The sequence below is a fragment of the Diuraphis noxia genome, unplaced genomic scaffold (genome assembly GCF_037042655.1).
Source record: "Diuraphis noxia isolate RWA-SAM2 unplaced genomic scaffold, SU_Dnox_SAM2 contig0003, whole genome shotgun sequence".
Lineage (NCBI taxonomy): Eukaryota > Metazoa > Arthropoda > Insecta > Hemiptera > Aphididae > Diuraphis > Diuraphis noxia.
In genome coordinates this window covers 8,148,658-8,166,267 of record NW_028301713.1, presented here as the reverse complement: position 1 = coordinate 8,166,267, position 17,610 = coordinate 8,148,658, and the positions used below count along the sequence as shown (strand labels likewise).

The following is a 17,610-nucleotide window of genomic DNA, read 5'->3' as shown; positions in this document are numbered from 1 at the left end:
TTCTGTAGATCGGCAAAAAAAGACGATGCGGAGGGATATAACCCTTAACCTCCCCTACCATCCAGAGCACGTTACTGGCTACAGCAGGCCCTTGTCAGGGCCCAGGAGACAATATCATGATATTATGTCATGTTCCACGTTCTCACCCAACCCACATACACCCAACCGATACTCAAAGACGTTTTCGCACTGTTTGACTCTCTCGTCCCTGCATAAATATCGTATGGCGGCGCACTCTGCTCTGCTCTTACAGTGGCACCGCTGTTGGTGGTGGTCCAGACCGGGAGCGGCAGAGGGCGCGCGGCGCTTGCTCTCGCCAATCGATCACCGGCCGGCCGGCTGCGGCTTCGTCGTCGGCGTGGAGCCGGGCGGGTCAGCGAGCGGGCGGCGGTGTACCGACGCCGCCGGGCCGGTGCGCGCGACCGTTGAAACCGTCCGCAATGCCGGCGTTGGTGCGGTAAACGAAATACAACCGTGACGACGTGCGCACGCGATGTTATTATAATATAATAGACAAGTAAATAGTAATAACAGTAATAGTACCTAGTATAATAATAATAATAATAACAAGAGTAACGACAGTGACATTATTGTTCTCGTACATGTACAATATACGAACGTTTCATTGTAAAAATAAAAATAAAATTAACGGTTAATTATAGTTGATGATATTTTTGTGAAATTAAATATAGTGTAAAATTACGATATAGATGGATAGATAATACTTATTATTATGCGAAAATATAATAAAATACCAATACCATTCTGCAGTATTAAAACACGTTCCTGCGGAAGAACCAGACCATAAAAAAGGCATTCAAAATCGAATCACAACGTACAAGACAATTGTCAGCGCACCGACCGGCCGACGGGACACCGGACGATGAGGCACCACCGAAGACGGCCGTCGTCTGGACTGCGGTTAGGTGCGGCGGTGCAGATTGTCGTTTCTGTGATCGTGGACAGCACCGTGGTCGTCGGCTGTGCGGCGACCGTGGCCGCGTCCATCGTAAACATATCATTATAATATATCGTTACGCCGTGCGCGTGCGGACGCGGCACGGCGGCGCGCGCAGTGTGTAGATAGATGAGTGGCCGTGGCGGTTCCGGCCTGTGTTCGGACCGGAAACCGCGTCGGAAACGCAACCAGAGGTAAGCAGCAACAAGCAGCGAAAGCAGCAACAGCAACGTCAAGTGGCAACGGAAGTTCCCTGCAGCTACGGCGACGGACACGCTACGCTCGCTCGCCTCGCTCTATCGCTCTACCTCTATCTCTCTCATTCTATATACAGTGAAACCTCTCTTAAAGGACACCTCTAAATAGCGGGCACAAATAGCAGACGTTTTCTCGGAAATCGACACCAGATTTTCTACAAACTGAACCCTCTGAATAGCGGACACCTGCAAATATATAGCGGACAAAATGTCGGCAACCGAGAGTCTCCTGTTATTCAGAGGTTTCACTGTACTATAAATATCGTACTATAGTATTATTTTCTATCCTCGCTCTCGCCGCCACCTGCAAAACACGACCGTCGCGCATCGCTCGCAAGCCGCATACATTTTATGTATTTAATTTGTACGCACTTAATACTTATTGTAAAACGATCGTTTTATAATAATAGGTATGATAATATTTTGTATTTTTGTCGATACGCTGCTGCTGACTACAATCATACGCTACACACAATATCGATGGCGTTCCATAGTATAATATTAAAATATGGGTAAAACTAAAAAAACACATACCGAGTCACGTTTTCTAAATATAATTGTATTTTACTTCAAAAACTAAATTTTTTATTGCTCTCTATAATGTAGAGGTACCATATATAGGTGCTTACAATAAATTCTTTTTTTAGATAGAATTTTGCAAAATAATCGGTTAGATAAATATAACAGTATTTTTTTATAAAGAAAAAAACTCAATATTTTGAACTGTTTTACAATAAATGTTCACTATAGTATATTATTTACACAAATATTTTACAATATTGCGTAAAACAAGGGAGTTTCTATTTAAAATTCTTTATAACAGTACACGTAGTATATAAATTCGACAGAATAGGTTGGTAAGTACTTAAAAGTCTAAAAATCTTAAAAAATATTGTTTGATGCAAAATTCATTATGAATTTTGTAACAATTGAAAAAAAAACTCTACAAACTCACACCACTAATTATTGTAATATAATGTATATAAGGTATATACAATATACATATGTAAAAGTGCATAATTATTTGATTAGTTTTTTTTTGGCTTTTTTCTGACACGACTATAATTTAATTTAAGTCAAAAACAACTACAAAGATTTTAGCATTGAAATTATAATTATTTGGACACAACTGTAGGTACAGTAAAAATTAGATTATCTATATCTGAAAAGAAAACGTCACTCAGTATACTTTTCATTATCTACCTAGTACCTAATACCTATATATGTTATATGTAAGTCTATTATACGTATGCGTATTGTATTCACTCGCAGCTTGCACACACGTGCACACACACGCATACGCAAACACTCACGCACGCACGCACTCGTTATTGTTTTTATGTTTAAACGCCTTCAAAAAATAGAGCTGCTCGACAACTATCTACCTATCTGCACAGTGCACACTGAACAAATATGAAAACAGTTTTTTATTTATGTTTTTACGCTTTTGTCGAGAGTCTATTTATTATGATAATATATACAATATTATATATACATTCATAAAATATATATTTGTATCTACCTGTACAATAATAATACGCTTTGTTCTTTATTATTATTAAAAATAAAATAACACATGAGATCTCATGTGCATTATAATGTTTTGGACACTTTTGATTTTAAAAGAAGGTATAGGTCATATACATATATTTATAAATTATAATAGCTATCCTTACTAGTTAACCTATGCCTATATAGTATATAGTGTTGTATAAATATACAGATACCTACCTATGAAAACAAAAATGCATGTTATTTAAAAAGTAAAAACTTAAAAATAACTGCAATTGAAAATAGAGGAATGTTATTTTTTTTTCATTTTAATGACTTCTATCGATGTAAAAACACATTTTATGGAGAAAATGTGGCTTTTGATCATTTGTTGTTAAACAATCGCCTTGTGTAACATAACTAAACTATTGTATTACCTTTATAACTTACATACTAATTACTATACATAGATACTATATACATTATACTACACTATACTTTACATTTTATAACTTTACTTGTTGCATTTGAATATCGGGTCGGTCATGTATAATTTTTGTAGTATAAATTCATTTTTGACGTTCTGTCATCCTACTTGGGTTCTTGGTGTTGAATAATTGATGACCTTAAAAGAAACAATTTTATTTATTTTGGTTGAGGAAATGAGAACATTTGCTGTTGTTTGTCTCCACCTGTTACACTAATAGAAACGAGTATTAATATTTGTATCAAGGAATTAATTATTATTATAAATGTATATATAATTACCTATATAATTATATATAATTACCTATATACGTATCGTATTGGATACACGTATTAACCGAATTGTGTTTTTCTGTAAAAAAAGTAGGCATTTCATATGGCGTGTATGAACAATTTATCAAGTTTTATTTGCTGTAATAATATTGATTTCAGCTAAAATATAATATAAATTAGTAAACATAACAATATAATATAACAGTACAGGTACTACCTCGCGACTTCAACGTCTTCATCACTGGTGTTAATATTTCATTAAAATATATGATCATAATTCATAATAACGGAATAGTATATTATATTGCTTATCAAGAAAAGTTTTCAGATCAGTAATTACACGTTTTCTGCGATAAATACTAATTTAAAATTCAAATACTATTCGCACTTCCTGAACGACAATAATACTATTATCTCGCCCATCTTCAAAGTATTCGAAATATCTTTATATAATAATATCATACGAATGTAATACGTTTCGCAGAATATTTCAGCCAATATGTACTGATAATGCAAATATCTTATGTTCGTCGCTTTTACTGGGTACTATTCTAAAAATAATTCAATATAATATATATATTTAGGTACTATCCTTTAAACTTTATGAGTGAGATACTGAGATCTATTTATTATTAACGCAGTTTTTATACAGAATTTCGTTAAATGTTAGACTAGAGGGAATGTGGATTTAACAAACAAAATAAATGAAAAATGACAAATTTTTGGTGAATAATAAAAAAAAAAAATACTAAAGAATTATCGTTTTTTCAATACTTAATAATAATTATATTTTAATGTTTTTCTTAGAAACAGTTACTGAAGTAGGCAGAGAATACTTTAAAATATGAAAAATAGTGCTAAGTTTTTTTGAGGTAAATTGTTGATTTTGAATTGTGGAGATGTGTTTTTCAGACAGTGGAATTTTTTGTCTAGCCTGTTTTAATGGCAGTATAGCATATTTTGGAAAAAGAAAGTACAAAAATACTATAAAAACGCGGTATTATATATAACAATTTGTTTGAATATATAAAAGTGAAAAACTTTATAATCTTAAGGAAATTGTATTCAAGTTAACTCAAAATATATGTCATATAGAGAGGGAAAACTTAAATTTGTATAATACTTATAAATAAACATATTATATCGTAATAACAGCGCGACAGGACTACACTGCAGAGGTTTGTGTATATTTTCAGTACATAGTACGTGCATGACATAATAATAATATTGTATTATAATATGCACAATATACAAATTGTGTATGTTCGATAAAAATGCAAAAGAATAATAATATTACAAGATAGTATTTTTTCCGTGATGTCTTGGCGAAAAGTACGAAACAGGCGTTTCTGCGATGCATAAAACGGTTTGAAAGTTCTATTCCAATTTCGAGGCAGAATAATTTAACGCCCTACGCGACTGAATATTAAATCATCGATGTATTTGTACATACGTGCATAATGAGTTTGTGTATATGAATATATATTTATTTTTAAATGATTCAGCACATAGGTACCTAAAGTTTTACAGTAGATTATATCTTAAGTGAGACGAATATTTTGTAACCATGTGTGTGTAACTAACAAAATCGAAAAATATTTTTTCAAGAAATTTATTAATAAAACATTATCTATATTGCACTTACTCAGTTGCTTAGCCTATATTATGTCGTAGTAGCAAATAATTATTCTAACAGAAGTTATTAATTTGTATGATACTATAATATTTTCCAAAATATTTGGTTTTGTTTAAAATTAATTATTTTTATACGCAATAATTATGGATTTATACAGGTTGTCCTCGAGGATTTACCCATTGCGATATCTAACGAAATAATGAAGATATCAAAATTCTGGTTTAATAATAAGATTCATAGGGATGAGAACTACAATTATTTCATTTTTACATTTATTTTAATATTTGGGTAAAAAAGTTAAAAAATATATTTTTTTATTTAATTATTTCCAAAAAAATTAAAGATAGCCATTTTTTAGAGTTTATTTTTCTGAAAATATTGATGTTTCAAAATTTTATTTTCATTCTTGATTCATTCTTTCTTTCATTCATTCTTCATTTTTTCTTGATTTTTAATAGTTTTTCTAGTTTTGAAGAAATAAAATATGATTATAAATTTATAACTATTAGGAACACGGAAAGTATTCGGCTGGCCATATGGAAATACGAGCGCGGCGGGTTACATCTTACATGTTTGATAACATTACGGTGTTAAATAATTCACAATTTTCCTCAAAACTAAAAAAATATTAAAAATCAGGAAATTAATGAAATTAAAATTTTGAAACGTCAATATTTTCATAAAAATAAACTCAACAAAATGGCTATCTTTAATTTTTTTGGAAATAATTAAATAAAAAAAATATATTTTTTAATTTTTTTACCAAAATATTAAAATAAATTAAAATATGAAATAATTGTAGTTCTTATCCCTGTGAGTCTTATTACAAAACTAGAATTTCGATATCACCATTATTTCGGGAGATATCGCAATGGGTAAATCTTCACGGGACACCCTGTATATATATATATTAGGGTGGTCCTTATTTATATAGGTTAAATATTTTTGTTTGAAAATTTAACACAGTACCCCCTTAATTTGTTAAGTTATATGAGTAAGTCATTTGGTTAAAATTTGGAAGATCTCACTCAACCCCTTCTGGTGCCGCATTAGGGTTGAAATTTGGAAAAAGAGGGTAGTTTTTTGTTTTTTTTATTTAATTCAGAAGGTATTGTATTTATCGAAAACATGTAAAGAACTAAATTATAGATTTTAGCATTGTCTATAAAAAAGCATATTACGTAAATTCTCGTAAGTCCATTTATTTTTAAGAAAACTTATTAATTTACAAAATATTATATAAATTTAACGAAATTGCATATTTTTGGGTTTTTTAAATATATACAACGTACGGTTGGATTTATGACAAAATATGTTGAATAACAATTATACAGAATTAAATAATATAAAAAAAAGATTATAGCTAAAAAAGTCTTAATATTCTGTAATATACGTTTTGGTTTTATTTACTTGATTTTCTTTAATTTTAACAGTACAATTTTGATTTAATATGTAATAGTTAATCAGTCGAAGAAATACTGTAAACATTTGTCTGTGGCTATGGAAATAATTATTATTAGAATTTAATTGTTTTGTTACCCGTGCTAAGCCTTATCTTATCTTATTTTTTTCTTTGGCACTCATTTTTGTCGAAACACTTACGATATTGCCTTTAGAGTTTAATGTACAACACACACCATTTTAGTATACGATAAGTGGTCTAAGCTAATTGTTTGTCGTTTATCGTTTAATTTGTAGACTAAGTTGTACCTATTCAAAATTCATTAATTGTAATTAAATATGCCGCGAAACCGCGTTTTTCTTGTTGGACCAATGGACTACCAAATTACTGGTAGTAAATTGCCATCTAAAAAGAATTGTTTGAGTGTTTTATTTTATAACTTACGAATTGTAAAATTAAATTTGCAAGAAAGTGCAGCACTAGTTGTTGACGAGTGTTTAATATTTTGGAAAAAAGCTCGTATACCTACTCAAGACCCATCCAATATTATAAAAAAATTGAAAAAATTATATGACGAACTTAGAACATTGGAAAAAAGTAAAACTCGGAAGAGCGATTTGTGCAGAAAAAGAGAGCAAGACTTAGAAGATGAATTAAACAATTTATTCGATATTGCTCATGCTAATGCTATTAATCTAATGAAAATACAAGAAGATAAAGATTTTTTACAACTCCAACGAAAATCAGGTCGTCCAGGTTGTATGATGGGTGTGGATATGAAGTTAACGGGAGCTGAAAAAAAGAAACTAATAAAAAACGAAATGAAAAATAAAAAGCTTATGCCTTTTTCAGAAACATCAGTAACAGGTAATTTATAACAGTAAAATAATTAAAATATAATATTTAAAAATGTGATAATATATATTAATAATTTATGCATAATTTAGAACAGCATTCAATTTCTTCGTCTACGTCAAGTTTGGAAGAAACGGAAAATGAAGATGAAGTAATTGAACAGTTATCTCCAGTCCTAGGTCCATCAAGAAATAAAAGAGGTAGAATAGAACTTTTAACACCCAGATTATCAGCCACTCTTGATAGATGCAAAATAAGTGATAGAGATGCTGTTCATTTGTTAACTGCATGTGTAGAAGCCCTGTCATTAGATCCCAGTATTTATGTTATAAACCGAACATCAATCAAAAAGTCCCGTGAAGACTATCGACAAAAAATATCAGAAAATATTACTTCCAAATTTCACGAAAAAAATTTAAATTATGTTGTGATCCATTGGGATTCAAAAATACTTCCAGCCCTTACCGGAAAGAATAATGTTGATCGTTTACCAATTATTGCAACGGCCATGAATGTTGAACAACTTCTTGAAGTCCCACAAATGCCTTCTGGGACAGGATATGAAATATCTTCAGCTGTGTTTGATACTTTACAAAAATGGTCATTACTAGATAAAGTCCAAGCATTCGTATTTGATACTACAGCTTCTAACACAGGGAGGTTGAATGGAGCATGCGTACTATTAGAACAAAGTTTAGAAAGAGAAATATTATTTTTGGCGTGCCGACATCACATTTTTGAACTTGTTTTACAAGGTGTATTTTTAGAAGTAAAATTATTTCCCATGACAGGACCAGATATATTACTTTTTAAAAGATTTCAACATGCGTGGGAAAATATTGATAAAAGCAAATTTTCCACGTCAGTTTCTGATATCTATATTCAAAATATTATAAAAAATGACGCTGATAAAATTATATTTTATGCGAAAAAAAAAATTACCGATAGTCTTCCTCGAGATGATTACCAAGAATTTTTAGAACTCGTTATTGTATTTTTAGGCGGTGTTCCACCTCGAGGAATTGCTTTTAGGCAGCCTGGTCCATACCATTTAGCCAGATGGATGGCTAAGGCCATTTATTCTTTAAAGCTATATATATTTAAAGATCAAATTAAATTAAATAGCAAAGAAGAAAAGGCATTAAAAGATATTTGTTGTTTTATAGTTAAATGTTACGTTCAGGCTTGGTTTTCGTCACCCAATGCAATTGAAGCTCCACTTAATGACATTTTATTTTTAAAAAAATTAGAAGAATATAAATTGCATAATAAAAGAGTTGCAGACGTAGCATTAAAAAAAATAATAAATCATTTGTGGTATTTAAATCCAGAGTGTGTTACATTTTCAATATTTGACGATCGTGTAGATAACAGTACGAAACTCAAAATGGCTGAGAGAATATTGAGTACTTCAAGCATAAACGATGAAGAAGAAGAAATCGAGTTGAAAAAAAAAATAGAACTTAAATTTGAAGATGTTTCACATTTTATTCAAAAAGATCTATTAATTGACTTAATAAACTCTAAATCGATTGGAATGTTCAAGAGATTTCAAATTTCCACACAGTTTTTAACTATTGATCCGGCCAATTGGAATAATCACGAGGACTACATAATAGGAAAACACATTATAAACTCACTAAAAGTCGTGAATGACACAGCTGAGAGGGGAGTCAAGCTTATAGAAGAATATAACAAGAAATTCACAAAAAATGAAGAACAAAAACAACATGTATTACAGGTAATATTTATTTTACTATTTCAAAAATAAATTAAACTTAAAAATTGTATTATATTTTCTAGACTGTTCAAGACTACCGGAAAAAATATCCGCAAAGTGACAGACAAACGCTGAAGAAACCATTTTAGGTGGCATTAATTAACTATACATACAATTCGATGAAAAAAAATCATACGTATTTTTTATGTTGTAAAAATTAAAGAAAATCAAGTAAATAAAACCAAAACGTATATTACAGAATATTAAGACTTTTTTAGCTATAATCTTTTTTTTATATTATTTAATTCTGTATAATTGTTATTCAACATATTTTGTCATAAATCCAACCGTACGTTGTATATATTTAAAAAACCCAAAAATATGCAATTTCGTTAAATTTATATAATATTTTGTAAATTAATAAGTTTTCTTAAAAATAAATGGACTTACGAGAATTTACGTAATCTGCTTTTTTATAGACAATGCTAAAATCTATAATTTAGTTCTTTACATGTTTTCGATAAATACAATACCTTCTGAATTAAATAAAAAAAACAAAAAACTACCCTCTTTTTCCAAATTTCAACCCTAATGCGGCACCAGAAGGGGTTGAGTGAGATCTTCCAAATTTTAACCAAATGACTTACTCATATAACTTAACAAATTAAGGGGGTACTGTATTAAAAAAATCACATTGAAAAAATAAGGACCACCCTAATATATATATAATTATAGGTATTGTAAAACGAACAAGTTTCACAAGGAAAATACAACTTAGAAATTGATTTTATCATATTATGTATATAATATTGTATATCTACAGAGATGTCTAATGATTAATGAATAACGATGGTCTGATATTAAATGTTTAATCAAAAATTGAAAAATGTAATTCTAAGAATACACCGTCTAACATAATAATTCATAAAAATCGGAAAATAAAACATGAACCTATTACGTAATTCTAGGAGTATTTTTTTACGGGGTAAAGTAATGCAAAAACAATCCCTTCTAGGTCTTCTGTTAAAAAAAAAAAAAAACAAAAACAAAAATATGTGAGATTATATTGACAACATGATTTCCGAATTGTCCACATTTAAAACCATGTTTAACTCGCAATACTTTGGTAAACATTTTTATTTTACCACACACACACATACATATATATATATATTACAGGGAAATCAAACAGTCGTTAACCGGTGATAAAAATATTTTTGTCACGCCTACACCGAGACTCGAGAGCATAAATTCGATGCAGGACTGCAAGGGCACCCAAAAATATTGTTTCTAACATAATATCAATTTATATTTGATGATAGCCGGTAGTGGAGGGACACTATAAGGAAAGTACAGAGACACTAATGATGGCCAGAATAGTTAAGTTCATTCCGAATATCGATTGCACGGAGGTCAGCCAAGGCGTGACAAAAAATAGATAGGTACTAAATTGTTTGACGTGTGGCTCGGGTGGGAAGGCATTTTCAGTCAAAAATAGCACACGCGTGCTCATGACGTGTACACCGCAAACGTGTTTTTTATGAGTGGCAAATTACCGGTCAAAGACTATGATTTCCCTGTAATATGTAAACGGTAAAATAAAAATTTTGAACGGAGCATTGTCCGTTGGCACGGTCGTGTGATTACCGCACTGAAAAATGAAAACATGTTATGCACTTAATAATATTATAGAAAATAGTAAGTAAATACTGCTTGATAAAATATATTAATATCTTACATTTTAATGGTACGTGTATAAGTAACTGCGGATGTCGTCTATACATATAATATTCTTATTGTAGGTACCTAGTTGATGCTCAACAAAAACACCATACTTAAAAAGAATTAGTGAATTAAAATGATTAAATACGTTTTTTAGAACGTCTCGCAACGTATATGTAAATACATTTACAATTTGCGGAAAACTATTCATTCGTGATACGCCAGATACACAAAAGGGAATAAAATAATAAAACAAGGTAGTTTTTTAATTGTAAAAAAATCAATTTTCCAATGCTGTATCCCTAGAATGAGTTACATAATATAAACTATATTATACTATATTGATCCGTTGGAAAACTAAGGGGTTTTATCAAAATAAACCCCGCCAGCTATAGATTTATGACAAGTTTCCTTGAAAGATATATAATATAATGTTATATTATATTATAAAAATTTGAAAATTGTATTAAGTTATTTTATTTTCTGCATGTAACCAATATGATAACGACGACAAAAATATTAAATTTCCGTTTTTGACAAAACAGAATTCCTGTGATATTCGATTTTTTTTTTAAAATAGTTTGTTATATAGCCCTTACGCCACCATAGAGACATATTATATACCACCAAAATGTTAGGTCTCTAAGTTCAGTGGTTTGGTCTGACTGTCGATGACGAATAAGTGTATCGAACATCTTATGTACAAATATTAATATTATTTTTCGGTTCGCGTGTATGTTTAAAATAAAAATAAAAACCCTAAAAATGTGGGCGTCTGCGAAGGTTATTGGATACAGTACTTTACGTTGTGTACATAAAACTACTGCAGTTGTAATTGTATTAAGTAACAAAAGTTTCCGAGAAATAAAATCCTAAAACATATATTTGATAAAAACAGCTTGAAAATCCCGGCGGCATGGCGCCACGCGTTCGCCTATGTACGGCGCGCCGAGACCATTCATTTGTGGCGAAACCAATGAAACAATCATACACGAACAGCCGAGTAAAATATAATAGTAATAAGAAAAAAATGTATATAATGTACTGTAAATTACACGTACCTAATCTGTGTTCGAGCGTTTAAATATTTGGTTTTCTGTATATTGTACCTGTGTAGACAACTTACTGTACTGTTCTGTAGCACACAATAATATTATTTAAGGTTTGGTTCAGAGGTTCGATTTCGACGTACAATCGGTCGGATTTGCGCGCAAAAGTATATCGTGTGCCACTATATTCGGTAATTTATTTTAACAGATCGACCGCCATAACTATTATAAAGAGTATCTTTCGGCTCAATCACTTCTTGGAAGAACCCGAAGAAGGAGAACTTTGACGTCTTTTGATAGGTTTAAAAATACAGTTTTAACGATAACTTAGATAAAAAAACTATAATTGTTATATTTTCAAGCTTGCGATACTCGCTAAAAGTGGCAACACTGTATCCGCTCTAAGCTCACTAATCTCACTGAAGAACGATTTCAGTCAGATCTCAAATCGAGTGTCATAATTCAACTTTTATGAGTAAAAACTTGAAAAAAAACCCGAGGCGGTCAACCTGTTTAAATGTAACGAAATATGAGTGACACGTCTTGACGTACCGCGAACCGTGGTTTCCACTACACACGTTCGCGTAAATCCTCTGCTGTGATTGGTTGATTAGGTAAGGTTACCACACGATTAACCACGTTACCGTGTTGTTGGACATAGCTGAACATTTTACGTAACGGAAACCCGCCTTATGAGTTCTACCGAAATATAAATTGTAGCAAATAATAATAATTGACAATTTATTGTGTTTGATATAAATTTCAATTTTTTCAATAGTTGTAGTCTGTGAATAGTGTGTTAGAAACATTTAATGTTCACTGTACTAATTTATGCAACGAACTCATCTATAATTTCAATTTTCAACGATTGTAAACATTTCAACAAGTAATATTCGACTTGATGATATAATTTGTGGTAAGTACGTTTCTGATTAAATCGATAGCGACACTCGTACTAATTTTCTATTAATAACATATTTATAAAAGCAGTAGTCAATACTATTTGATTGATTTTCAAATCAATGGTTAATACCTACTCATAATTTATTTTTAACATACGTTAGAATAATAGTTTGTCATCGATGATGAAACTCGTTTTTACAATATAGCCTGTAGGTAATAATAATTAAAGTTGCTATTAAAATAAATTGCTCTCTTAAAAACCTATAATTTCTGGTTTTATACTACTATTTTATACTTTCTTACTAACTATTTAAATACCAACATAAACTGATGAATATTAAATTCTTAGACTCTTTTATTACATAGAGAGATAACTAATTTGTTAAAACCCTGAAATAAAAGTACGTATAATACAAAATGTATAATTATAACTTATAAGAATAATTAGTGTATACAGTTGTTTAATTTTTTATTTAATTAGGTGTTTGGAAAAAAAATTTAAAGTCATGTGGTGATAAATGAAAATAATCCATTATTATCATATTATGTAGTGATTTAGATAATATATTAAAAATACATGTCCAATAAAATTATTGTTTAACTACCTTCGGATTGCGTTTCAAGTGTTTAGAAGCAGAATCTTAAAATAACATGTTGGGAGTATGAGACAATTTGTGTTTCATTTAACAACGTAGTTACTAGTTATTGTTATATTATACTTCTGAAAGTGAAACACGGTTTTATTAGGTAAGAACAAATGGGTGTTATAATAATTTAATATAGACAACAGCTAACAGCGCGTTTTTTTATGGCTGGTTATAATACTTATAATAAAACTTTATCTCATACGATACCATTATTACTGTTAAAATAAAAAAATTGGAAACATTTTCAATTCCATTTACCGTTTATTTATTTAAGTACCTAATACATGTTTACCTTTCGATTTATTTCACTGAAAGCAAATGTATTTATACAATATTTTATTATTAAATTTAAACTTAAGGCATTTTTAATTTACTTAAAAGCATGCTACCCATGCATTTGTTGTCTCCGTCTAACAAATGTATGACTTTGCAACATTTCGTTCACTAGTTTCACTTACTCGTTTTTTTTTGTAAATTAAAATATTGAACAAATTGCCAAGTTTAATCGCATATAATGTCTTTAGCCTAAGAATAAATAATCGTTAAGAATCTCAGATATCTATATAGCTAAAAGTTGTATGATATGTCGAATGTATGATATTTTTTATTGAATCAAATGGACGGAAATTTGCTAAATAGTAGTTATGTTTGTATATTATTACGAATTCAATAAAAACATAGGTAGTGTTCTCTTTAACTATAAATCTATAAAATGTGTTTACTTACTATTCATTATATTATTATAATTTTATGAATTTTATATACATTTTTTTTTTTAATTTAAAAATATTTTTTACACAATCTGTACAACATAGCACAATAAGTATATATGATATTATAATAGTAGCATGAATATTTTGAATTATGAAGCCATTGGTGACACTTGGCCGGGAATTAACGCTGTCTAGAGTCTAGAACTTGGTTTTTTCTTTTTTAAATTTTATACATAAATATAAATTTGCGAATAATTATTTTTTGTCAAGATTATTGTTATACACGATCTAATTAATTAATTTATCACATAACTACAATATTTTACTACCCTTGTTGTTTTCCACTGTTTATTTTCCGTTTAAACCTTACCTAACCTAACCTATTAATAGCATATTATTGGAACTTTTTTAATTAAATTTTCGTGAAAACGTTTTTTTTTTTTTTTTTTTTTTTTAAATTGTATGTGTTAATCGCTACAACTAAAATTAATAATGCAATTCCGGGGTAAGGCTTTTAAGTAGTTATTCGGTCATTGTATTATGATAATCGGCTCAAGTACAATGTACCGTTGTCCCTTCTTAATTTAAACACATTCCATACCAAAGCACGATAGCTATTAAAGTATAAAGTTTTGATCGCTGCAGAAAGCAATATTAATTAAATGATGATATTTAAATTAAAATAAATTATATAATTTAATTAATATACTTAACGTTTCGATAATCTCATTTAACCAATAATGTGAGTAAAATAATGTTTTTTTTTTTTTTACTTAGACGTGATATACATCATAAAAAATCGTATAAATAATAACAAGACTATTTTATTTAATTAAACTTTGTTTTTGTAAGGAAGCATCAAAGAAAACTACATTACCTACTTCTATTATTATTAATTATTTTGATCTTTTTGAGGTATTTCTAAAAGTAAAATACTAAAATGCAACAAAAAAATGTTACAATATATTTTCGTTCAAATATATATTATTAATAAATATAAATGTCATAAAAAATGTCAATACAACAACATAGTTGTAGTAGGTATTGTGTGTTTATGAAAATCTGGTTACTCGTATCGTCAACATAATGAAATTAGGTAACAAAATATTTATAATTATTGAAAAACTTCACATCAATAATTAATTATGCGAATTAAATTAAAATTAATGTAATGTATCGATTTTATGGTAAAGGTAATGTGGATTTATTTATCAGTAAAAAAATTAAAATTAATTATCAAATTTTGTTGTCCATCAAAATATGTTTTTGTGGTAAATATATTTGAATAGCGACAAAATTCTTAACAATATTTAAAGCTTTTTCGCACTGATTTTGCACTAGATGGCGTTCGATAAACCACTGTTAACAAAATATCGTAAGTTCCCTCGCCGAATTCTATATTTTATATTGATTCATGTACACAGTTATAATTTATAGTTAATTATTGCATTGTGTAAATTAAATAATTTACGACACTGCTTTATGAATAAGTTACCTAATTATTAATTATAATTTAACGAGTTGTTGAGTAAACATAAAATAAGAGTAATTTAATTTGTATCCACCCAACACACCAATTAGATACCAATAATATCGATATTTTTCGTTATTTTCTAGCTAATTAGGGTCGATAATTCGTGTAATTTGCACCATTTTGTAGGTCAGCTATGCAATTTTCAAAATAGTAATTGTTACGCCTGTGAAGTTGGCCCTTACACTTTTTCAAAACATGTTTTTCAAAGTGCCATTATTTTGTAAGTAATCAGCAAGAATTTGCAAGTCCAATCTCGAAATTGTAATTGTAATTGTTGGAATTTCTCTTTGATTCAGAAATTGCGATTCAAAAATTGTTAATAATTTTTGGTTGTTCAGTAAAATATTCTATCCTATTATAGGTTAGGTTGGATATATATGTATGATGTATTATATAAATTCTTATTTGATCTATATTTGTTTGTATAGAATGCCTCTTATTTTTTTTTCAATTACTTATTGACTATTTGATTGACGAAACAAAATGACTCTTTGCATAAAATAAACCTAACCTATGTGTATGTTTGAATTCATATTTTACAAGATCGTTTATGTCTATAACATTATTTTTTTATTGCCCGACTGTGATAGAAGTTCATTATTCACTCATTTGATGATACTCGTATTACAATTTAAGATAAAACAGACTAGGCCAGGACGGGGGAGTATACTTAGACGACTACAGATTACTGCCACAAATCAGCTGTAGGTATAGATACGTAAATATTACGTTAATATTTGTAAAATATAGAATAAATTATTACTATTAATTATAGTTGAAACCATCATAATATTAAATTATTGATATATTTAAATAATACATAACACGATATAGGTAAAATTATTAAATTCCATGAACAATTTTAAAGTCTAAAATTACTTAATGGCTTTCTATTTAATGACATATCTATGTAGTTTTACGATCCATCCGTATTTCATTTCTTGGCACAGCTTACCATAGTTGTAAAATCTGAATTAAAATGTATTCCTGACATCATAGTTATAAAAATGTGTTTCCATGGAAATGGTTCGGTATAGTATTTAAACATTATTTGTCTTCCGTTTTAAAATATTATTAAGCATTATCACTATCACAAGTTGTAATAAATTCCAAAGATTATCGAATTTTTTTTTGTACTCCACTCGTATGTGTTATGCATGGCACATGCACCACTGTCCACTAATTAAGAAAAATAAAACTACTTAAAATGTCAATATATAAAATATATAAAACGATAATATTGTATGAAACTAATAATATATATATATTATATATGTATAAGTACTCACATCTGACAGTATAATATTTAGTGCCTACTTAAACAAAACATAAAATAATTTTAGATCCGTTCCAAACATTTAAAAAAAATATTAATTTAGTTCCACCAGTACACGCCGTAACTATACCATGCATGCTTCTTCCTCGTACTACCAGTGGTACGCAAACCACCATTTGAGTTCTTCTGGTATACATAAATTATGTGTTGTCATAATATATTATGTTTTAACGCGTACCTTTCATAAAACAATATAATTTTAAAAATAACCACTGTTTATTACATTACATATATCACTTACTGTAATATAATGTCTTCAATAATAAAATTTAACTGTCTAAAAAACGTAATAGTGCTTTTATGCTCACAGGTCCTTTGACTAAATTCTATTCTTCGATGTTGAATATTAAAATGATGACATTTGAATCCAAAATCTAGATGATATTTAACTGTCCCATGTCCATATGTTGCAACGGATTTAAATAACTTTACCGCGAACTAAATATGTCAGCTTCAGTGGTTTGTTTGGACTTAGTGGTAACCGCAAACTCAGTCAATCTTAGAAGTCGATATCATATCATATATTCATATAACGGTACGTCGGTACCTGAATATTAAATATAAAAAGTTTTGTAAGGTTTTGCTGCTGATGGTTGCTGATAAAGTTATATGAACCAGGCCCGTACTG

At 29.4% G+C, this 17,610-nt stretch overlaps 2 protein-coding genes across 8 annotated transcripts in view; both read left to right on the top strand.

Moving 5' to 3' along the window:
* The window catches only part of Sh (Potassium voltage-gated channel protein Shaker), a 201,757-nt gene that overhangs the window by 52,859 nt on the left and 131,288 nt on the right, over positions 1–17,610 (top strand). The window contains exon 1 of one of the 7 annotated variants that reach the window (XM_089223078.1): positions 618–1,152. The exons of the other annotated variants lie outside the window; for them this stretch is intronic. Coding sequence (XP_089079204.1) covers positions 1,088–1,152 — 65 coding nt within the window. The 5' untranslated portion in view covers positions 618–1,087. Of the gene's footprint in view, positions 1–617; positions 1,153–17,610 lie in introns of those variants that run through there. 7 annotated transcript variants of the gene reach the window in all.
* Positions 6,503–9,460, top strand: LOC149056655 (uncharacterized). The gene is made up of 3 exons (XM_089223074.1): positions 6,503–7,370; positions 7,451–9,099; positions 9,162–9,460. Exons 1-3 carry the CDS (start codon positions 6,842–6,844, stop codon positions 9,225–9,227), a joined length of 2,244 nt encoding a protein of 747 aa, XP_089079200.1. The 5' UTR covers positions 6,503–6,841; the 3' UTR covers positions 9,228–9,460.

Bases quoted from the DNA above. Each gene is read 5' to 3' on its own strand.
- LOC149056655 (XM_089223074.1), top strand. From the start codon at position 6,842: ATGCCGCGAAACCGCGTTTTTCTTGTTGGACCAATGGACTACCAAATT. The intron at 7,371-7,450 runs GTAATTTATAAC...TGCATAATTTAG, and splicing joins TTCAGAAACATCAGTAACAG to AACAGCATTCAATTTCTTCG. The intron at 9,100-9,161 runs GTAATATTTATT...TATATTTTCTAG, and splicing joins AAAAACAACATGTATTACAG to ACTGTTCAAGACTACCGGAA.